This window comes from Taudactylus pleione, unplaced genomic scaffold (assembly GCF_031769625.1).
Source record: "Taudactylus pleione unplaced genomic scaffold, aTauple2 ptg000184l, whole genome shotgun sequence".
NCBI lineage: Eukaryota > Metazoa > Chordata > Amphibia > Anura > Myobatrachidae > Taudactylus > Taudactylus pleione.
This window is the reverse complement of record NW_028284586.1, coordinates 2855823-2880353: the sequence shown is the minus strand read 5'-3', so window position 1 is coordinate 2880353 and position 24531 is coordinate 2855823. Positions and strand designations below refer to the sequence as shown.

General features: G+C 44.7%; 1 protein-coding gene across 1 annotated transcript in view; it reads left to right on the top strand.

Annotated features, from left to right (window-relative positions):
* The window catches only part of LOC148519699 (protein kinase C delta type-like), a 29231-nt gene extending 6658 nt beyond the window's left edge, over positions 1 to 22573 (top strand). The window contains exons 2-9 of the mRNA XM_088476194.1: positions 2562 to 2659; positions 4122 to 4292; positions 5577 to 5668; positions 8168 to 8230; positions 15417 to 15546; positions 17640 to 17795; positions 18443 to 18571; positions 22529 to 22573. Of these exons, the coding sequence (XP_088332320.1) occupies positions 2562 to 2659; positions 4122 to 4292; positions 5577 to 5668; positions 8168 to 8230; positions 15417 to 15546; positions 17640 to 17795; positions 18443 to 18571; positions 22529 to 22573 (884 nt within the window). The remainder of the gene's footprint in view (positions 1 to 2561; positions 2660 to 4121; positions 4293 to 5576; positions 5669 to 8167; positions 8231 to 15416; positions 15547 to 17639; positions 17796 to 18442; positions 18572 to 22528) is intronic.
* Positions 22574 to 24531: the final 1958 nt, after the last annotated feature.

Below are 24531 nucleotides of genomic sequence, written 5' to 3'. Positions count from 1 at the left end.
CATTAAGGGAAGGAACATTATTCATTCATCGTTCAAAAAATCGTTCATTACACTTCAAAAAATCGTTCACTTTTTCAAGGGAAAATCTGACAGCAGATCGTTGGTTACAAAATCGTTACGTGCGTATGCACCTTAAGTATTAACATACAGATGTGTCATCATACACCTAACCTCAATATGCCATGTGGTGTGAGACGCCAGGTCCCGTGCAACTCCGTGTGCGCCAAGGATTTTCTTTAAAAAGTTTTCGCTCGAAAAATGACAAAACGTTCCAGGAGACTGCACTGATTTATTTTATATGTGACACTTATATCTGTGTGCGACTGAATCTGTATACGAACCACAACAGGCCCTGGCATGGAAGAAAGCCACGGACGGTGCACTGTAGCACTTATATACAGACACAGACACACACAGATATACAAGCGTCGCATATCAAATTAGTCTGTGCAGTATCGTGAAGCGGTTTCTCACATCTTTGCGACTATAATGCATTTTCAGGTAAAAAACCTATGGAAGAGACGCACAGCGCAAGCCAAGTAAGACGAGACCTGTCCCGCAGAAAAGGGCAATTTGGCACATCTGCAGCAATAGTGTATGAGAGCACATCTGTATGCTACATGGTGGAATGTCTAATACGCTAATTGACACAATGGAACTGCTGACTCAGAGCAACTAATCACTTGATCAATTACCAGTGCTCATATATCAATTAACTCCTCAAAATCAGGACCTATAAAGACATCTCCCATTTCCAAAATGACATGGAATGGGCAGAGGCTGGCACACTCAGCATTGGCAGAGAGACTAGCAGACTGAGCATGGGCAGAGAGTCTGGCAGAGACTGGGAATAGGTAGAGAGGCTGGTACAGATGGACAATGGGTAGAGAGGCTGGCACAAGCAGGATGGGTAGAGAGGCTGGCACAAATAGGCAATGGGTAGAGAGGCTGGCACATACAGGATGGGTAGAGAGGCTGACACAGAAAGGGGATGGTAGATAGGCTGGCATATACAATGGAAAGAAAGAGAAAATGCCACAGACAGAATAGTAGGTAAGGCAAGAAAATAAATAAAAGACAATGGCCCTGATTCAGACCCACTCGCGAGCGGCTGTCCGCTCGCAAGTGGGTCGATGTTCTGCACTGAGCATGCGCACGACGGAGGGAGCTCCGTCGTGCGCATGCGCCAGACGCGACGAGCGAAGGAAAGTCCTTCGCTCGTTGTGTCTGATCAAAGGGGGTGTGCTGTCGATGTTGATTGACAGTACGCCCCCTTTGGTGGGCGTGCCGGGGGCGTGCCTCCCTGACGGGGGCATTCCCACGGGAACGCCTCCCGTCAGAAGCCGGCCCACTGACATCACTAGACATCTGATAGAGCCAAAATCACTCCGGAGCTTGCGGTTGAAAACCTCAACCGCAGGCTCCGGCTCGCAGTTTCGATGGTCGCGATGGTCACGACCATCGCGGCCATCAAACTGCACGCTCGTATAGGCTGTGGGTGGTGACCCACAGCTATACGAGCGTCCAGGAGGACGCTCCATTTTTATGGAGGGCGGCCCTCATTCAGAGCGTGCGCTCTGCTCAGAGCGTACGGCTCTGAATGAGGGCCTATGACCAGAAAGATACAGGAAGATATGAGATACTGTACAGGTTGTGTCTCCCATATCCAAAATGCTTGTGGCCAGCGTAACAGGGGGGTCCGTTCAGTCATCTTGTGTCTCAAGCTCTTGTGCACTGGGGCCCACCGGGGCTTACTAGGGCCTTTATAGCCACACTTAGTAATCACCTGGACGGTATAATGAGCTATATTCCATAATATGGCAATAAGTGGTGACATTATTGTGTCTCTGTGTTACATCACTGTCAGCATAGTTAGGTCTGAAGCGGCTGCTGTGGCTTTATATGAATTGATAGGTGATGAACTGATATGAGACCCATCTACATGTACACACTTAGGAACTGGGAGGTTATAATAGAATACATACAGATGTGTGTACATACGTCTATCCTCTGTGTGCTACAAGTCACATTACATAAAGTGTGACAGCAGTGAGACTCGGTAGCTGTTTTCTTTTTTCGTGTGACTTTTTACCTTCAAATGCATCTTATCCGCACAGCTATGCATACGGGACACACAAGCAGCTTTTACTGTTTACAATGATATGCGGCATCCCTATGTTCTGTGTGACTGGGGGTGTACCTGCATGCAAAATGCTATGTTACACTGTCAGCCCAAATCTACCCTTAGTCATTTTAGTAAACTTACCCTCTGGTGCTTCCAAGTAACTATACCGGGTAATGTTACTAAAGGTCCATTTTAATCGATTAAAATTCAATCAACACTGATGTTGTGTTTCAGGGGCTAAATCACACGTTTACTAGCCCCATTAACACAACATCGATGTTGATTGATTTTTAGTTGTAAAAGAGCCCTATAATGCATTTTATTTAGTGTTCCCAATGATCCCAGGGCAGTAATCATCACCATCACCTTACTGTGTCCTTATTATAGTTTTGTTAAACAATAAATTAATTATCTGTCTCTTATTTTATTCCCCAAGGACCAAGCAGCATCTCACCAGCCTGTCCCGGTGACGCCTCTTATTCCAACAAGAGATTTAAGATCAGACGTGAGATCGGCCGGGGCAGCTTCGGAGTAGTAAGTTTCATGACGTTACTATAGTATATGTAGTATCTTAATGCAGATGCAAATAGATACATTATTCAGTATATAATAAAATGGGAAAACTGTAACAGTCATTTTCTTCCAATCAGAAACCATCTAAACCTTCTGCATATATGTGATTATTAAACCAATACATTACTAGGTAGATCTAGCTGTACCATACTTACCTGCTCTCCTGGGATGCCTGGGAGACTCTTGAATCTCGGTGGCTCTCCCAGACTCTGGGTAGGGTAGGTGAGTCTCCCAAACACGAATCATCGCTATCTGTCCTGCCCACTTCCCAAGTGACCTGGGCATCTTGATGACACGTTTCATGATGAATTACACTAACACCCGCCCCCAGCTTTACAGGGAGAGGAATTGTGGTTCTGTATAGCAGGGGCCGGGCCACGATGATGCAAACGCTGCACCACACCCCACACATCCAACCTGGCTGCTCACTCCCACAGTACAGCAGTAATATCTGCACTATATACACTGCACCATAAAGGACAGCTCCCTATAGGTCACTATAAGACAGCTCTGTACCTACAGTACAGCAGTAATATCTGCACTATACGCTGCACCATAAAGGACAGCTCCCTATAGGTGACTATAAGACAGCTCTGTACCTACAGTACAGATTTGATAAAACACAGCAAAGTAGAAGGAAAGCAGAGGTATTTCAGACTTGTATTTGGAAGGTAAGTAGCGGGGTTGGGGGAAGGGTTAGGCAATATGGGGGGAAGGTTAGGCACTATGGGGGAGAGGGTTAGGCACTATGGGGGGAGGGTTAGGCACTATGGGGGAGGGTTAGGCACTATGGGGGGAGGGATAGGTTTAGGGTGCGGCAGGAGGGGGGAATAGGTTTAGACACTAGGGGGGAAGGGTTAGGATACCTAACAATAGGTGTCGGTATCCTAACCCTGTCGGGATGCCGGCGTTGGGATTTCGACCGCCGCAATTAGCTTAAGTGCGTCACCTAAGTAATACAGATGTGCGGGAGGCTTCTCTCCCAGCAATAATTATGCTGTTGAATAGATAGTGCAGCTGTTTCTCACAACAATATTCCTCCTGCCACTGCCAACTATTATATTACTCAGAAAGAACTATGTGGTCCGGGATATCCTGCAGACTGGGATAGTTATTCGCACTACAGGCATTAGAGTCACTGTTCAACAGATGGAAACAGAGATCTAGGTTGAGAGTCCCTCTTGGTTGGGCGTCTTCCTCATAGGTAACATTATGAATGTGGGCGGGACTGAAGGCAGCCTATGTAAGCAGCTGATGTCACCACCTGCATCACATTTAGGAGCTCATTTTAGTGTCTAATATATGGAAAGTATTCACAGTGCAAATAGTCCTCATTAATTATATTCATAATATTTCATTATACACAGGAACGGCCATTTGTGCTCCCCACCCTGTAATATATCTATATCTCTGACACATTCAGGTCCTGCTGGCATACGACAGGGTGACACAGAAGAACGTCGCCATGAAGCTCCTGGAGAAGATCGGGATGTCAGGGAGAGAAGTGGGCAGCGCAGAGATGGAGAGGAGAGCTCTGCAAGCTACATCAGGAAGCCCCTTCCTCATGCACAGCCTCCTGACATTCCAGACCGAGGTATTACCACAATACACATCAGAACAACGTGCTAATAACGCGATGGTCACTCCACTTTCCCTTCATCCCCGAACAAGCAATAAATACCGTACACACGATGCAATCTTCCAAACGACAGCACAATATATCATGTCAGAGGATTGTATCCAATTAGTCTTTTCTCCTGCACACACTATGCGATCATTGTATAGATACCTGGTAGTTCAGGTGATGTCGACAGAGGAAAGATTGGACCAATATATCTTATGGTCTTTTGGATGGGTGTACACACTGCACGATTTTCCTTAACATCGTTGAAAATATCTTTAACGTCCCAATGTCCCTTCATCCCAGAACAAACAATACTGAGTGTACAAAGTACAAACTGTGTAATCCTTCAAGCGATGGAACAAATTAATGTGAGGTTTGTATATGATTTATCGTTGCTCCTGTACACACTAGAACAACCAGGCGTCTTCAGAAGCCAAATCGGAACGACATATCGCCTGGTTGCCCGGTTGGTCGTACACACTACACGATGTGCACCACATTGTTCATGATGTCTTCTTACTGACCATACAGCATGGCCAACAGCGTACACACTGGGTCTCATTCAGACCCGCTCGCGAGTGCAGGACGCTCGCAAGCAGGGCGATGGTACCCAATTGTGCATGCGCACGACGGAGGCTGTCGCTCGGAGTCTCGCACAAAAGGGGGCGTGCTGTCGATGGTGAGCGACAGCACGCCCCCTTTGGTGGGCGTGCTGGGGCATGGCTGCCCAGACAGAGGCGTTCCCATGGGAACGCCTACCGTCTGGGTCCGGCCCCACTGACATCACTAGGGATGTCAGTGGGAGTGATTTTGGCTCTGATAGAGCCAAAATCACTCCAGGGCTTGCGGTCACCAAGACCCTACCACAGGGTCTCGTCGCAAGCCCGATGGTCGCGATGGTCTTGACCATTGCGACCATCATCATAGATGCTCGTATAAGCTGTGGGTGGTAACCAACAGCTATGCGAGCGTCCAGGAGGACACACCAAAAAAAAATAAAAAACGCCCTGATTCAGAGCGGGCGCTCGTTCAGAGCGTCCGGCTCTGAATCAGGCCCACTGTGCGATCTGCACGACATATCATTACAATATGCCTCAAAATGACATATCATACAGTAATTGTCACTGTGTAATATGGTGGAGAGTATGGTACCTGCTGTAGGCTCTGGGCACCCAGACCAGGTAACTGGAGAATAAATGACTGTGCTAGAGTAAATAGCACATATGTGACTGTTCTGTCTGTGTCCTGGGATAGGAGCATTTAGGTATCATCATGGACTATGCCAGCGGAGGAGACCTACTACAGCTCCTGCAGAAAAGAGGCCATCTTGAGGTGGACGCTGCAAGGTAAGATCCAACAATGAGCTGACGTGAGCCTCTGTGTAATTATGTGCGAGGGACAATGTGAGACATAGGAGCTTACAGTGTGGGGAATGAGATACATTATGTAATACATGCAGTGGCAGAACAGTTATCATACACTGCCCTCATTACATTTACCCTACTGACTATACCAGCACTGGCCACCACTGATCACCACATTGTGTGTTCCATAAGGCACAACCACATTACAGATAGAAAAGAAGATATAGTCAGGCCAGAAACCACACACAGCCACACATGTACACACACACACATGTACACACACACAGCCACACATGTACACACACACAGCCACATATGTACACACACACAGCCACACATGTACACACACAAAGCCACATATGTACACACACACAGCCACACATGTACACACACACACACATACAGCCACACAAGTACACACAGACATGTACAGACACACAGCCACACATGTACACACACACACAGCCACACATGTACACACACAGCCACACATGTACACACACAGCCACACATATACACATCCACACGTGTACCTTCAAAGCCACACATGTACACACACATACACACTTGTACACACACACACATGTACACACACACATAAGCAATATATGTTATCCCCTCCCCACTTGTTGGTCACTCATCATGTAATCTCTCACTCTCTCCTGCATACACTGTCCTTATTTCCCTTCTCTATAGCTCCCTTACACTCTCCCCATCCCACATTGTGTCTCTCTATCCCCCATATACACAGTATGGGGCTGAGTCAGTCGCACTCTTCTGAGACCGCATTACTATCTTCTGCCGTAGTTGTGTCTGCCACTTTATACTAGGGATGTGCAGGCTCGGATAGGTTCGAGATTGCACGCCGAGTTCGGATTATTCCCTCAAAAAAAACGGAACTCAGAAAGAGGCAAAACGTCATCTTGCATGGACAAACATCTTCATTCCTGGACTGACCAGTGTATGACCAGTTATGTGACACTCCCATCAGATAGTTACATCTCCTACATCTGATTAGCCACCTCCTAGTCACCGCCCAATATATATCAGAGACCGTGTAATAGCTACTGCACCTCTTTATGTACACAGGCCCTCATTCAGAGCCGCTCGTAAGCGGCCGCTTGTTATGAGCGATGTTCGCTCATCTGCGCATGCATACGGATTGTAATACGCATGCGCGAACCAGTCAGTGCGGCCAAAAATCGTTTGTTCGCTAAATAGCGAATGCCTGCTATTTTGAGTGACAGGAGGAGGCGTATGTGGGTGGTAACAGGGGAAGGTGCTTGAAAATGGGGAGTGGAATTCAGAACGCAAGCGTACTTAAAGGCCAAAACGAGCGTTTTATGGGTGTGCATAATTAATACAGCAGCGTCATTGACCACGTCACTTGGTTGTTTTATAGTCAGAACTGCTCGCAAGATAGCGGTAGGAAAAACCAACCACAAGAAGAGCTAGCAGTTCATATGCTGTTCGATGTACTCGATTAATCTAATAGCGGACATGACGTATGATGCGAGCGGCCAGGGGGCGTATTTTAAAAAATTACGACCGCAAGTTTTGTTCGCTCGTTCAGACATAGAGGCATGAACAGACCGCAAACAGCGAACGGTTCATTTGAATAGTCACCCCTTTTTTCTGAACGAACGACCGCAAATAGCGTCCGGCTCTGAATCAGACCCACACTGCGGGACCAGATAGGAGGAGAGCCTGGCCATGGGGGAGGAAGTAAGCAGATTGGTGCTATAGTAACTATGCAGTGGCTGTCTGGTACATTCACACCACCTCCTTTATAAGGGTCTTACATCTGTGACTTATGGTCCCATAAATATGGCACAACCTGTACTGCACTGATCCCATTTGCCACCCACGACCCCCCTCCCCCATCTCCTGTTGGTACTGCTACATAAAAAAAAGGATCAGCAGCTGCTCTGATGCGGGGTTGAGTGAAGGGAATGGCTTGCTGTGCCACCCCCAGCAGGTGGCGCCCCTATGCACGTGCCTAATGGGAAATCCACTACACTAAGTATTGGTGCATACACACGGTCAGACTTGCTAGATCAACTATATGCGATTTGAACGATTTTATCAACAATTTCATGAACGATTAACGATTTCTGACAGTATTTAAATGAATGAAATCGTCCAAATCTGACTGCAATCACAGTTGATTTCAGATATCGTTATCTGACATGCGGACACGCGCATCGTTCATCGATGCATGTCAAACATGTCAACGATATGAATGATATAATGATTTTTGCAATCGTTATTGTTCATATCTTCCAGAAAATCTGACCGTGTGTACCCCCCATATGTGTGATATAGAGAAGAGATGTCAGAGGAAGACCAGACAGATAGCAAATCTATACAGTCCTCACACTTATTATATATTCCATGTACACACTAATTCTGTATGTAAGGAATCCTCATGGAGAACAGGATCTGGGACATTACAATAATGTTACATTTCTATTGTTACAGATTCTACGCTGCAGAGATTGTCTCCGGTCTCCAGTACTTCCACATGATGGGCTTCATACATCGGTAACTGCCTTTCTCTCCTCATGTCATTGTGTATAGAAGATCTCACTTTGGGATTCCCATGTTCATGCCATGATACCCAGAAGTAACTGTTCTCACATTGGTAAATGAATGAAAGTAATTACATCCTTATAAAACAAAACAATAATTAGCGCATTAAGGGCCAAATTCAATTAGAGGTGAAAAGCAGCGATCGGCGAAAAGTTTTCACCGATTTGAGCTTTTCTCCTGTTTTCAAAGTATCTCCGTAGTCAGGGCCTGATTTAGACCCGGTCGTGAGCGCTGAGTGCTCGCAACCGGGTCGATGGTGGCTCAGAGCGCATGCTCATGACGGAGCCGGCTCCATCGTGTGCATGCGCGAGACCCGGATAGTGACGTGCAATCCGTCGCTCCGGGTCTCGCACCAAAGGGGCCCTGCTGTTGATGTTGAGTGACAGCACGCCCCCTTTGGTGGGCGGGCCGGGGGGGGAGTGCCTGCCCAGATGGAGGCATTCCCATGAGAATGCCTACCGTTTGGCAGCGGCCCCACTGACATCACAAGTGATGTCAGTTGGAGAGCTTTCGGCTCTGTTTGATCTGAAAGCTCTCTGGGGCTTGTGGCCACGAGACCCTACCACAAGGGTCTCGTCGCAAGCACGATGGTCATCCTGGCCACTCTCATTAGCTGTGGGTGGCAACCCTCAGCAATGCGAGCAGCCAGGAGGCCCCTCCATAAAAAAAAAAAAAAAACGCCCTGATTCAGAGCGAGCGCTCTATCAGAGCATCCGGCTCTGAATCAGGGCCTCAGTTCCCGGGAGTTGTCACATAGACAAAAACTTCATAGGCAAAAACAGGCAAAAAAGTTTCTCCAGCAAAGGACAGGTATAAAGAAGCGCAAAATCCATATTTTGGGGTACAAATGTGGGGACTTGGTTCAGAACCCTTTGGAAACCCCCTAATGACTAATTATGCAAAAAAAAATGTTACATTATCTTAATTCACCCCCCCAAAAACTTCATTTTTGGGGTGAAAATGTAAAAAGTGTTGGAAAATGGGTAAAAAGTAGTGGGCCTAGTATTTGGGGGCTATAAGGTAGAGACAGGTGTATAAGGTTGCAGGAAGCTGTAGGAGGTGTATTTTGGAGAGTTTTTAAATCTTCACTTTAGAGACACCAAAACATACTAGTACCCATTTACATGTACCCCAAATGTAACTGCGGTACTTATTTTGCTCAAAAAAACATTGCATTATATAATTTGTTCACACTTATGCAAACATACATATAACAGTCATTTGACTAAATTTTAGATCACTAAATACTTATTAGGGCTATTAATACTCTTCTGTATTGATTTCCAGGGTCAGTGAGGCTTTTTTTGGGGTACAGACTGATTTCTCCAAAATATGCTGTCCTTTTCGCTAGTGTCATTATTAAGTACATTTGCCTATCCACGTTTTTGCCTGTTTTGGAATTGAATAGGGAGAAAAAAGGGGACGGGCATGGCGAAAATATCGCGTCCAAAAAGGTGAAATCAACACTTTTTGCCAACCTTGGCTTTTCGGGGCTAATTGAATTCGGCCCTAAGTGCTACTTACTAGAACCATGATTATTTTGCCAATTGGGTTCCTTGAAATCTAATATATAGATCAGTACAGATATGTAGGTAATAGACATCTGTGCTATTGTCATACCTCCCAACTGCCCAATAACAGGGTGCCAGTGCACGTGCCACACCCACCCCCTGAGTGGCGCACATACAGTTAGAAATATGTACATCAGGGGGTGGGTGGCTGGGAACATCATCACGGCAATACTACAGATTCCACTGCACTGTGGGAGACATCATGACAACTCTTCCCATACAGTATGGGAGCCAAGAGACAGAATAAGGCACAGGTTGCAGTGGTGTTGCCTTGGGGGAGGAACATGGACAGATCTGTCCCCAGGGAACCATTCAAACCGCCTCCTTACGGCCCTTCATTCCAACGCTGAAGGTGTAAAGATTGGGACAGCGGTGTGACCATGTAATGGAGTGGTGTGGCTGGGTATCAGAAGGGCATGGCCACACTCCCATGGTGTGGAGCAGTAGGCTTACCCTTATGTCTCCCTCCAGTAGACCTACCACCCTGTCACTGCTGCATGCACCTTTGGTAGAGCACAGCAGAAGGGAATATAATACCTCCCAACTATCCCACTGACATTGGGCACATGGGAAGTACTGTATGCTATTGGTGTATATGTGGGGCTGATAATGTTTGGCTCCCATTAGCGTGTTGTCTTATACTGAATAACTACACAAGTACAATGTACAAAAATGCAGGGAAGGCAATACTCAGTATTAACTACCGAAAGGAGTAATATGATCCATGATCAGTATAATGATATTCTATATGAGCCAGAGAAAATGCAGACTTGTACTGCATACAAAAAGTATAGCACTTGGCACCAATTTTAATTAGTACAATTTACTGAATGCCTGCTGCTTTCCAACATAGGGATTAAAGTGCCCATACATCAGCGACTGATTGTCGCGATCCGGCGATGCGAAATGCAGAGTTTCCGGGTGGAAATGCCGGCCGGCCACCATCGCTGTTCAGCGTTCCGTCACCGGATCGCTGAAATATTACATGTTAAATATCCCCGATTAGACAATCACAATCATTTTTTGATCGCGATCGTCAAATCAGGAAAATCCAACATGTTGGATTTCTGCAATCCTGCGATACCGGGTTCCAGCATCGCAGGATCGCGGCAATCCGTCTCTAATGTGTGGGGCCCTTAACCCAACCCATACAAGTAAAGGTCCCCATACATCAGCAATCTGAAAACCACAATTGAACAATTTGAAGATTTATTGCCCGATATTAGGATTTCTCAATCTAGCAATCTGCGCCCACACATTACAGATCTTTTTCAGTGATTTGCAGATCGATTGCAGCAAACACAGATCTGCCAATCTTGAAAGGCCCATCATTTTACTAGTAACGGTCTGCAAATCTGCTGATCATGTCCATACACTAGCAATCTGCAGCCCCAATCCATCTGTGAAATCCAACATATTGGACAATCTGATATAACAATTCCAATCACTTTTTGGTTGCAATCTGCGATCTGTGAAGCTCATACATTGCAGATTTTTATACACAATCGATTGCAAATTGCAGAATTGCCACAATCGATTGCTGATTTATGGGGGCGTTAATTAAGAATACAAATCAAGATGAAGGAAGTGCTAGCAATCAGCATTTATTATCACAAGCGTATTCAACATAAAAAACACACAATATGAAAAATTACACCAGCCGGTATTCATTTAATTATCACAATATATATAAACTGGTTTATAAGAAAACACAGCACATAGGGCCTGAACGCAGTTGCCAATACGCACACAATCGGTTGATTCATTTGCATTGCGCATGCATTGCGAGTACGCGAACTAACAATTACGATGGTAACTGCGCTTGCAGAGGCTACGCAGACCCATGGCAGAGTGATTGGCAGGAAACGCCGTTTGTGGGTGGTGACGGGGGGGGTTGGGCGAACGCAGGCATGCCAGTGCGTTGCACGGCCATTGAAGGGGCGTGCATAAATTATCTGCTTCGTGGCCATACGAAGCCTCAGGCCTCATAGCGTGTGCTGAAGTTAGCAATTCCTGAGTGAGGTCTGACCTGCCCTAACTGTGTGTATGGGTCCGATGTTACTCGACGTTACCGATTATTTTGCTAAGTTGCCCAAGTATATGGATGTGAGTAAGGGGAAGTGGGAGCCCTTATGTCAGGCTGTGATCGCAATGCGATTACAAATAATTGATTTCACAGCTGATATTACGCATGCATAGCGTGCGTAATAGCAGAGTAGCGATCCTTGCTGAATCAGGCCCATAGTTAGCAGCCCTAGGGACGTCCAAGCACATGTAATGGTTTATTTTGTTAGTGAAGCAACATTAACGGGGGTATCCAATTGCGGGAGGGAAATTGAAAAAACATGCGGTGCAAGGTTTGTTACGCAGCCGCTGCGTTTTGCTTTTCAATTAGGGGACTAAAAATGGGACGCAGTAAATTACAGCGTCTTTTTTTCTCGCACCTCCAGAGTAAAGCTGGCCACACATCTAAAGATTATCTGTCCAACCAGCCAACTAGGTGATTGGTTGGAATGAAAATCTGGCAAGGAATGAAAGCAAATGACAATCAGCAATTTTCTCCCAAACGCCGGAAAATGGACAAAAACTGTTGCTTGAACAAATTGTTTAGATCAAACATTTAACAAACTTGTCTGACGAACATTTTCATCCGTTGTCTGGCATTCCAACCAATCAACTATTTGGATGGTTGGACAGATAATCTTTAGATGTGTGGCCAGCTTAAATCTGATTTTTCCTAGAATCGTTAATTTTAGGAGAGATCAGTGGGACTTGCACTTGGATCCTGGTGGCAGCAACCCCCTGAGGACTTATTAAGCAATTAGAAGTTTCCAATTGACTTAATTAGTCCTTAATTACTCACCTTCCGAAGCAAAGTCTTCTGCATCCAAGGTCGAGAGCCGAGTCTTCTACAGCAAGGTTAGTATGTGAGTGTGTGTGAGTGTATGTGTGTATGAGTGAGTGTGTGTGTGACTCACGGTGTGTGTGACTGCCCCTCTGTGTGAGTATATTCCCCCCTATAGCTGGCGCTGAGAGAACTACATCTTCCAGCAGCCTTTGCGCCCCAGCAGCCCCCTCTCCAGTGACAAGATGGAGAGGAGGCCACCGAGAGCTGTGGAGATCACCTGAGACCCCCGGACAGGTCAGAATAATTTTTTTATGTAATTTTTTTTTACGTGCTGCAGAGTTTTCAGCTCTGAAAACCCAGCAACCACTTTTTTAAAATTGGATACCGTGGGTATCGGGAGTGCGCATACCCGCAGTCATCCAAAATTGGGGGCAAGGTTTTTTACCTAGCTAAGTCTCGTGCCCAAATAAATCACCCCCCACGCCTCTAATCACGATCAAGCTGTTTATTAGTGAAGCAGGCTCAGGCCCATATTCAATTTGATGGCGAAATGTCCGAGGTCAGACTTTTCGCCATCATCGCAGGTTTTTCAGGGATAAAGTATCGGGCGTGTGCCTGCTTTATGCCCGTATTCAATTAGGATCCAGCGAAAACGGGACCCGGCGGAAAGGTAAGTATTAGAAAATCCAGGGAATTTTCGGGAAATGTTCCTGGCACCCACCTAAAGATGTCCATACATGGGGGCTCACCCCCGTTTTTGCCTGCAGAAGGTAGTCGGGGTTTTAAAACAGCCGCGGCAGGTGCATAATTGCGCCTGAGAAGAAGGGGTGAAGAATAGCATTTAGCTATTTTTTTGGGGAAAAATAACTATGCCCATCAAATTTGGGGTACATGAAAATGGATGTAAGCATATTTTTAATTCCCTAAACTAATTTTATAAATGCTTCAAAAATGCACCTGCCACTACCACCCGCATTCTTGAAAACACGTGCCGCATACATGGAAACCCCTCTGGAATCAATTTCACTAGTTTAAAACTTTGTCCCCCATTTTTTTTTCACCCCCAAAATTAAAGTTCATTTTTTGGGGTGTCCTGATTTTTTTGTTCTTACTTTTTTTGACACACATTACTTTTAGGGGACATTCCCAGGAGTGCAGGCTATTTTTTTCAAGCCTGCACCCTGTAACCCCGATTCTGCACTTTTTTTCGCCACCTATTCAGTGGAGAAAACTTATCTCCTTTTTTTCAAAGACTGTTTGCACCGACAAAAAGTCTTTGAAATTGAATACGGGATAATTGAAACAGGTGAAAATTACGTCGTCGGCGATAAATTATCGCCGATAACGGGTTTTTGCCTCAAACTGAATACGGGCCTTAATGTAAGTTGCTTTACTTGCTGAGTTATTTTGTATTTCTTCCTGGCCAGGAAACTTTGGATTAGTATAACTCATCAAGAACTGGTTAGTAATGTATACAATGGTTACTCTACCAGGCCATTCTCATAGGGATTGTGGGCCTGATTCACAGCCGGACGCTATTAGCGGACGCTCGTTCTAAAAAAGGGGCCAGATATTTAAATTGAGCGATCGCTCTTTGCAGTGTGTTGACGCTTCTATGTCTGAGCGAGTGTCCGAAAAATGCGCTCGCTATTTTGTAAAGACGCCCCTTTGCCGTTCACATCACACGTCATCTCCGGTATTTATTAAATTAATCGGGAACATCGAAAGGTATCTAAACTGCTCGCAGTGCTTGTGGTAGGATTTACTTACCGCTATCACTGCGAGCAGTTCAGGCTGAAAGACAACCAAGTGACGTGGACGATGACGCTCCTTTACTAATTATGCACTCCCATTAAACGCCCTTTTGACCGTTAGGCACGCCTGCGCTCGGATCTCCACTCCCCCGTTTTCAAACACCTTCCCCTGTTACCACCCACAAATGGTACATTCTGTCAATCAAATTAGCAGCCCCTCGCTGTCTTACGAGCGCACGATTTCTGACCGCAATGACTGTTTTGCGCATGCGCATTATGACCCATACGTACGCGCAGTTTTGCGAACATCGCTCAGAGCGAACGAGCGGCTGCTTATGTGCGGCTCTGAATGAGGTCCTGTATGCGGTGTCCTGATTCAGCACCTCCTGCCTGCTGGTGTAGACCTAGAATGCAGCCATACCTGGGGGAGCAGGACTCCAAGTGCAGCAAACTTCCAGGGCACATATAGGTACCACTTGGTGTCATTTAGCGGCAATAACACATTTCCCTGCCTCCACAACTTGTCAGCGGCTTCCTCAGCATTCTAGGACTATACCAGCAGCCCAACCACACTACAAGGCGCACACCCATTTCATCAGGGCTGTTATAGATATCAGGGAACCTGTGTGCAAGATATTTGAATGGGACCCTCCCCCCAGAGAAATAAGGTGCTGGCACCTGCACAGAAGACAGATGTGCAGTAGGTGGCACTGATGCCAGAGGGATTGCTCCCTTCTGCCCAGATGCATTGCCCATCACAGTCCTTGGTACTGGCCTCATAACACGGACTGCCCTGATCCGGCCAGTTGTAATAGGCATTTATCCTCTAGGTGGCGCATGTTTCCACAGTCACAAATTAGCCTTACTCACTTATGATACTTTGTATTTCTTCATTGAGTACTTGGTATTTGTTTGCAATGACAGATTATGATCCACATTCTAAATGCAAAATATCCCTTTTACAGAGATATAAAACCAGAGAACATACTCATTGATGACGCCGGCCATGTTAAAATAGCAGATTTTGGGCTGGCGGTGACCACCTTTCATGGAGCCACGGGCATTGCAGGAACAGCAGGGTACATTGCCCCAGAGGTAAGGCTATAATATTATACAGATGGTACATCACTACCATGCAGCATGTGAAATTATCATATTTGCCAATCTGATGATTCCCAGTGTGGCCGTAATAGCGTTCCCACTAGGCTGTTTTAGCGGGGCGCCTGCCAGCCTGCGGATTGTCTCCACCCGCGGCTCACAGCGTCCTGCGGGTAGTCAAAACGGCGGCACAGCAGTCACCGCCGGTGAATGGATGCCGGGTTGGGGGCTACCCGACATGTCCGTAAGTGCCGGGCACGCCCCCACGGTGACGAAAAGGGGACGCGTCATAAAGACATGCCCCCTTTTCTTTGGCCACGCCCACTATTTGGGCGCGCACAGAAGTGTCCTAGCTCTAGGTCCGGTGCCCTGCCCGCTGCCGGACCTAGAGTGAACACTACGTAATATGATTCAAAACACAGAAACACCCAATTTACAGATGCGGAATGTGTTAAATCCTATTTTATCACTGGGTGATCATCCTCTAACGTAGTAATAATAAAAGATGAAAGATTCTCATAAGAAATGAGCAACCTGCATACTATGCACAGTCACTGCTTAATGATCTAAATTGCATTTAATAAGGATTTCCCTTCATTCCAGCCAATCACAGGCTTTTTCCCATTCCTGGTGGCTTATGGGCCTGATTCAGTGATGGACGGAATTGCAGAGCGCACACAAGCGGCTGTGCAATTCCGTCCATTTCAAATACAAATGCAGAAAGTGGTGTCAGACACGTCATTGCTGCATGTGCGTGATCCCAGCGCTGGGACTGAGGTCGCAGCCCTGGTCACCATCGGAACAATCACGACCATCAGTCGCAAATGTTGTCACAGACCGTGGCCTCAGAATCTGGGCGACACCCCCCAGTTTCCGGGAACGCTGCCAGGGAACGTCCCCGCTCCGCCTCCCAAACGCTGCACCCTGTCAATCAGGCTGAGAACTCACAGGCGATGGGCTGCAAATGCGCAGTACACCCACCATCTTAGATGTGCGCTAACCATTAGGTTAACGTACATCTCTGAATAAGGCCCTATGATTGGCTGGCTGTAAAGCAGAACAAGGTAATAAAAATACATATATTGCCTGTGCATACATGTACTAAAAGAATGCCAGTATCCTGGCCATGGTAGTAGGTGTGCGCTTATCCCAAGAAGAATTACCACCCTAGTGACTGCCATATAATACAGAGAGCATCCAAGTGACCACCATATTATTATCTTTTATTTATATGGTGCCACAATGGTTCCGCAGCGCCTTACACAGTACATGAAAAACTTAGCGAAAAAGAAAACAGTGACTTACAGTACTAGACAATACAGGACAAGGACATAGAGCTGGAAGCAGGGGCGTTTCTAGTGAGGAGAGGGCCCGAGTGCAGTCTCCATCACGGGCCCCCTCCTCTCTGTTCGGCAGCCGGCAGCGCTCTGATCTGTGCGCGGTCAGCGCCGGAGTTATAGACTCTGGGCATTTTCCCACTTTACTGCACATGCACAAACAACGGGATGCTATGGGCAATATCTCCACTTCTAATAACTCTCAATTTAGTAAATGTACCCCTATGTCACCAGTGCTCTGCTCCACTGTCTCCTCCCCATCATTGTCTCTGACCATGTCTAAATGGATTCCCACCCCGGACTCCTGCTAGCTTCAGCGAGTTGCCCTACCCTGGCCCCTGCTTACTGTCTGTCCCAGTCTGTGGTGTGATAGTAATATTTGGTACTTTCTCTATGTGCTTATGGTACAGTATGGTCTGCTATGGGTGGCTTGATTATGTAATTATCACTGAATCCCATCATTGTGGTGCCATTCTCACTGTACAATGCCAGGAATTGCAGCGCTGCATAGTGCAGGAGGGGCCACAATGTTGAAACTGCTGCACCACACACCCCTCCTCACTTCTTGCTGCCTCCTCCCATAGGCAGCAACCAAAATATCAGCAGGTAATATATCTTCTACTTTCATGTAGTATGAAGTACTGTCCCTTTTTGTGTCCTTTATGTGACTATTGTACAGTGCTCACTGCTCAGTTGTGTTCTCCTATTTATAATACCGTCTAACCTAGTGACCTGTTTTCCTCTCACTGACAGATGCTCTCAGGACAGCAGTATGATGCCGGGGTAGATTGGTTCTCCTTTGGGGTGGTACTATTCCAACTGACCACAGGAAAACCCCGGCTCTTCTGCAAGCTCTCTGTGTTGCTGGACTGTCACCTAAGTCCTATTGCAGAAGACATCCTTGAACAGGTCAGTGTGAGTAGATACTTAGGACTCAGCATTACCTACAAGAATATCATGAACAATGTGTCCCTATAATCAGTATGTTATGTTCATACACATTCCATTCTCTATTCTCAGCCATAAATGGAGAACTTCTCTGTATTATAGCGTTTCCGCTAGGCTGTTTTAGCAAAGAACGCGCCCTGCCCGATTTTGAAATGCTAAAATGTGCCCAGCACTTATGGTGGCACCCCGCTGAAACAGATGGACGGCTGCTGTCCAAATTCACGAGCCGCAGTGTCCCATGGGCGGGAAAACTTATGTTGAAACAGTCACCGTCTTTTCACTCTGGGCCCCCTGCAGTGAAGAAAAGGGGGGGCTTTAAGACCACGCCCCCTTTTGAGAGGCCATGCCCTCTTCACCTATCTAACACTCATATACAAGTGGTGGCTGAAGAAGACTCCAAGCCAGATCTATCAGTGCTGCAGGAGTCACTTTACCACTGACATGTTCTATCCTAGTTTTAGTGTAAATTAGATGCACATCCTCTGATTAGGGTAAAAGATTAATGCTTTCTTGTTTGAATGAATTATATAGCTACCAAATATGTAGGTATAAGGGATCAAATTATAGCTGAACTGTCATTTCAGATGCATTTTTTTTGCTTTTTTCAGCTCCTGTGTACAGATCCTCAGATGCGTCTGGGAGTAAATGGAGAAATTTGTTATCATCCTTTCTTCGCGGGTATGGATTGGTTGGCGTTAGAAGATCTGCGAGTACAGCCTCCATTCATACCCGGCAGAGTAAGTGCATAGAACTGGAAGGTACCGTATAGGAATCTCATCATGTTCACCTGCTAATCACAACCCTCATTAGAATATTGGAGTCATGGGAGGGATAGTCTAAAGTACAGGTTCTCAAACTCGGCCCACAGGACCACAAACACTGCATGTTTTCCAGGTCTCCTCACAGAATCACAAGTGAAGTGATTAGAATCACAAGTGAAATAATTAGCTTCACCTGTGTAATTTTTTTAAATGTGTCAGTGAGTAGCGAATACACCTGTGCACCTGCTAGGTGACCTGGAAAATGAGATTGAGAACCACTGGTATAAATCCTTTCATGGGGAGAGGTGTTGGCATTATGTTGTGTTACCAGACACTGGGCATTTTTTTTATCATAGGTTTTTAGTACATTTTCAAATAGACACTGGGCTTTTATCACCACTCGTGTTTGTTCTATTTATAACAAGACAAACATCAGCACGTAAGGGTTAGTCAAAACAAAACCATAAGGTCATCTAAAGGCACACATCCACTAGACCACAGGTTCTCAAACTCGGTCCCCAGGTCCCCCCACACAGTGCATGTTTTCCAGGTCTCCTCATAATCACAAGTCAAATAATTAGCTCCACCTGTGGATCTTCTAAAAAGTGTCAGTGAGTAATGAATACACCTGTGCACCTGCTGGGTGACCTGGAAAATATGAACTGTGTGGGGTCCTGAGGACCGAGTTTGAGAGCCCCTGCACTAGACGACAGGCAAAAGACTGCACGATTACGACATTGTAATCGTGCAGTCATTTGTCTGTCTGTGATGTCCCTACACTGAACGAGCAGTGAAGTCACATCAATCATCTGCAAACATGCTGAACCTGACGTTATTGTCAAGTTGTACAACATATTTGTACGATGATAGCTTTCTAACTCACCAAAGATTGTCAAACGATTATCTAACAATACTGTTATCGTTCAATCGCTCAATTTAATCGTCTAGTGGATGTGTGTCTTTAGAATGACAAAATCCCCTCATAATTGTATCTCGCACTGCCTATTTAATACCCATTTCTGCCACCACTAATGGTGCGTACATACTTGCCGATTTTACTGAGAGATTGCACGATTACGACATAGTAATCGTGCAATCGCTCAGTAATCGTGCACAAGTCGTGCACTTTTATGTCAGAAACGTCATAATCGTACTGTCTTTCCTTGATCGCCCAGTGTGTATGCTCCTTAAGATTTGCCTGGAGAGCTAACTCTTTAGGAAGTCTCATCCCTGACTTATCTCAAAATACAATATCAACCTCATTTCATAAGAGTTATTGTAAACCTAATAATCTGCTTAAATGTAGCAGTAAAATAACAAAACCTAATGCACATGCAACTTCTGTAAGAACACAAAGATGACTCACCAGGCTTATTAAACAAGAGGATAAAATATTGACATCCAGATAATTGAAAATAGTTTATTAAATTAGGAAAGAATAAAAACATAAAACTCAAGTACTTTTCTTGTTCTGCTGCCTGGGGGAATGCTAGAAGATGGACTGTACCTCATTAGCGGCTGACCTCCAACACTGACAATTTCCAACAGTAATTTCTTAGTCTTTCTGAGTCCCGTTTTTTGGAGGGAAAAATCCGAACTCGGCGTGCAAATTCGAACCTATCCGAGCCTGCACATCCCTACTAGAAACCTTAAACACCTGAAGGTCATAGTTTCTGGAGCACACCATTGGAAATATGTATGCCATATTCTGTGCGACAGAAGTGGCAGATATTCTGGAGGCCAGGAGAGACATATCCAAAGCTGCTTCACCTAAGTAGAAGGCTGCATCTCTAAAATGAGATCTGAAGGACAGCTGTTCCCTCAAAGCATCAGAGGGAAAGTCTCTTCTAGGGCCTCTGCCCAATTCTCAATGGTTTTCGCCACCCAGGCCATAGCCCTAGCTTGACGAGTAATAGCTCCTGTAAGAGAGTATATAGACGTGTTAAATGAGACTCCACTGTTGGGAAACATCTCATTTAGCACAATCAGTAGCTGGAAGCGGGTAAAAGGAACTGGACCATTTTGGAATTTTAAACCTTTTACCGGGCATATTCCAAGCTTCACTCATTTGATCAGATAGCTAGTCAGCGTGAGGAAACTCTGGTAAAACAACCTTTTGTCGCTTAAAAAGTGCATGTTTTTTCTTAGGAGCAGTTCATCATCTTCTATTTGTAGAACAGTTTTAACAGTTCTCACAAGAGCAGGTATATTTAGATTAGAGGGTGGCTCCTCTTCTCCTGAGACGGAGACAGAGTGAGAGAGTTCTGCGTCTTCTGCCTCGCCAGATGATGTTCAGAATCAGATAACTGTGTGGATTGGGAAGATACCATAGTACGTTTAGTAGGCTTAGTAGGTAAAGGTTTATCTTTTTGCAGCATTTGCTGAAAAACCATAGAGGTATTAGCCAAACTCTGTACTGAGGTAGACAGTACATCTATCCATGGGAGGGGCAAAGGATTTGCAGGGGGTACCTGCTGTGGCAATTCCATAAGGGGAGCTACCACGGGGACTACTACTTGGTCCACAAGTTTTGCCAGCATTTGTGAAAAGGCAGCCCAGGGTGAGTTGGAGAGACACCGGGGCTCATGGACCTGGGGCTGTGTAACAATTAATACATAGACCATCCTGAATGAGGTCCTCTGTGGCTAAGCCCGCAGAGCAGGACTTACAAGCTATCAGAGTAGGAGGAGCGGCATCAGGCTACTTGTTATTCTTTCCACTGTCGGACATAGTCACAAGAATACACAGTATGATACAGTGCAATGAACAACTTGCTGTATGTGTAATATGTGCAACCGCACTATATATGGCACAGTGTAGTGTGCAACCATGCTATATAGTATGTGATTGTCAAAACACTTATATAGCAGATGTGAGGTACAATGAACCCCCACTACCTTAGTATGTTAGGGTATAGGAGAAAAAAGGGACAGGTATAAACTGACAGTATAGAAAATAAAGATTAGCGCTAGCACAAGTCATATACAAATGCAGAAAAAAACATTACATGTCTGTAATGGGCATTAAAATCAACTACACAGACCACTGTTGCTGGCCCATGGAAGAGGTATACAGGGAGACTGGACCCAGCGTTTTCCGGAGAGCTGCTTGCCTAAAATGGCTGCCGCTCGTCTCTGAGGGGAGCAGAGGGTGAGAGAGGAGCAGCTCAGGGAACACCAAGATGGCAGTGGAATGGCGCCCTGAGCTGGGGAGGGGCTGCAGGGAGAGCACCTTATCCCCTGGCTGAAGTTAACCACCGGGTTCTTTGGGCTTTATAATATGCCTCTATGCCAGTATAGTTATGCCCCTGTAGTCTAGTGGAGTAGTGGGTGAGCACATTAGCGCCTTCAGTCTGTCTCCTGAGACCGGAGGTAAGACTGCACTAAAAAGCGGGTCCCCACGAACGGGGTTCCGCCATACCTTTACCGTGGATTCCCAGCTGCAGACTGGGTTTCAGGGAGCCTGCTGGCTAGTCCCCCTCGGAGCCCCACTGGGAGTACCTAGCACAGACTTGGTGTAACGGCGCTGTGGAGGGGTGATAGGGCAGCAGCACAGACATCTGGAGGAAAGCCTGGTGCTGCTCGCCGATTTGGTAAAAAAATAAAAAGTAAATGAAATCATAAAATTAAAGCTTGGGCTGCTTAATGCAGCCCTCTGTTATAATGATGGTCCAGCTCCTACCGGACATCAACGAAACTGAAGTGCCCTCAGGCTATGGGCAGGTTATAGGGTGAAGGACTGGAACATCCTGGGATTAAAAAGTTTTGCTGTTGGTGTACGGTCCTCCTTGTCCCTCCCCTGTGGAGCCCTATGAACCCTGAAGAAATTAGATTTTTCATGCAGCACTAGTTACAGAAAGACCTTAGTTATCGTATGTGTCCAGAAGATTTCCCTCACTTCTTTTTGTGAAATTTGTCTGTCTTTTACCTGCAGCCACCAATGAAGGGACCTCCACCTCCCCAGATGCTGGAGGAATAAATATCAAACACAGGAGTGGGCAGCCCTCCATTCCATTCCATTGATAAGCTGCAATACAAGATCAGCCCGCTTAAGAACATCCAGCCCCACCGTCAGCCTGACTTATGTAATGTGGCAAACATCGCCTATCATCAGTTAACATCCATTCCATTCATAAGAAGCTGCAATACAAGATCAGTCCGATAAGAACATCCGGCCCCACCATCAGTCCGAGTTATGTAATGTGGCAAACATCGCCTATCATCAGTTAACACACTTATGTTCTCCAAAGCTCTGAAAGTACTGGAGACAGAGATTGAGGCACTCACAGCGTCTAATTAACTAAGGTAAGGTCAGTTAATAAACAAATGTAAAAACTCTTCTTTTCCTAGACAAAATATTAATACAAATAGAAAAATACTAAATAATATACTAAGAAAAAAATAGTAAAATAATAAAAATATAAAATAAGTCTTATTTAAATTTTTGGTTAATATTTTCAGATGTGCATTTTTAATCAACTTAGTTGCATAACTTGTTATATTACAATTTAAATGTTTAAATATTTCAATTAATAATGTAAATATTATATAGTGAGACATATAATGAATAACATCAGAGGAGTGAGACTGGCCGGCTAGTTAGGGGAGGTGGAGGCCGGACCCTTAACCCTTCATTAATATGTCTCATTATATAAATATGCAATAATAAACAATAAAATAAATTCTACATTTGGACAAAAGAAACTAAATAAAAAACATCAAAGGAGTGAGATTGGCCGGCTAGTTAGGGGAGGTGGAGGCCGGACCCTTAATTAAAATGTTTAATCGGACCAATTTGTTGTTAATGTTATATAAATATTCAATAGCAAAATACTATATTGTAAATAAAACAATTTCTATATTTAGATAAAATAAACTTAATAATAAAATAATAAATATAATTATTTTCATTGTATATGTTTTGCAAATATTTTTAGACATGCATATTTTATTTCATTAAGATTTTATAGTAGATATTAAAATAGATTAAATATTAAAATTAATAATGAAAATATTATGTAGAAAGTTAAATAATGAAAAACTTTGGAGGAGAGTAAACTTATTAAATAACATCAGTGGAGTGAGATTGGCCGGCTAGTTAGGGGAGGTGGAGGCTGGACCCTTAATTAAAATGTTTAATCTAGACCAATTTGTTGTTAATGTTATATAAATATACACTAGCAGAATACTATATTGTAAATAAAACAATTTCTAGATTTAGGGAAAATAGACTTAATAACAAAAAAATAAATAATAGTATTATTTTAATTTTATATGTTTTGAAAATATCTTTAGACATGCATATTTTATTTAATTAATATTTAATAATAAATATTAAAATAGTTTTAAATATTAAACTTGATAATGAAAATATTATCTAGTAAGTTTTATATAATGAAAAACATCGGAGGAGTGAGACTGGCTGGATAGACAGGGGAGGTGGAGGCCGGACCATTAACTAAAATATTTTATTTAGGCCAATATTTAGGACAAAATAAACTTAATAATAAAATAAGAAATACAAATAATAGTATAATTTAAGTATGTTGTGCAAACATATTTTAAGCATGCACATTTTATTTAATGCACGTTATATTAAATATTAACATCAAAATTAATAATGAAAACATAATATGGTAAGACATGTAATGAATAACATCTGAGGAGAGACTGGCCGGCTAATCAGGGGAGGTGGAGGCCGGACTCCATTTAGGCCAATTTGTTATTAAAATAATATCTATATTTAGACAAAATAAACTTTATTTGAGGGACATTAAACCACGAGTGTTTTTAGTGTTGCCAGTGTAATACGGTGTTGGTTAGCGCCCTTCTAAGATTAGATGGTCTTAGGCAGCCAATGAATACTCATAGGGGGGTGGTCCAGGGGTATTTAAGGGAGAGCTTCATGTAAATCTGTCTAATTCTTCCAGTTTTTTC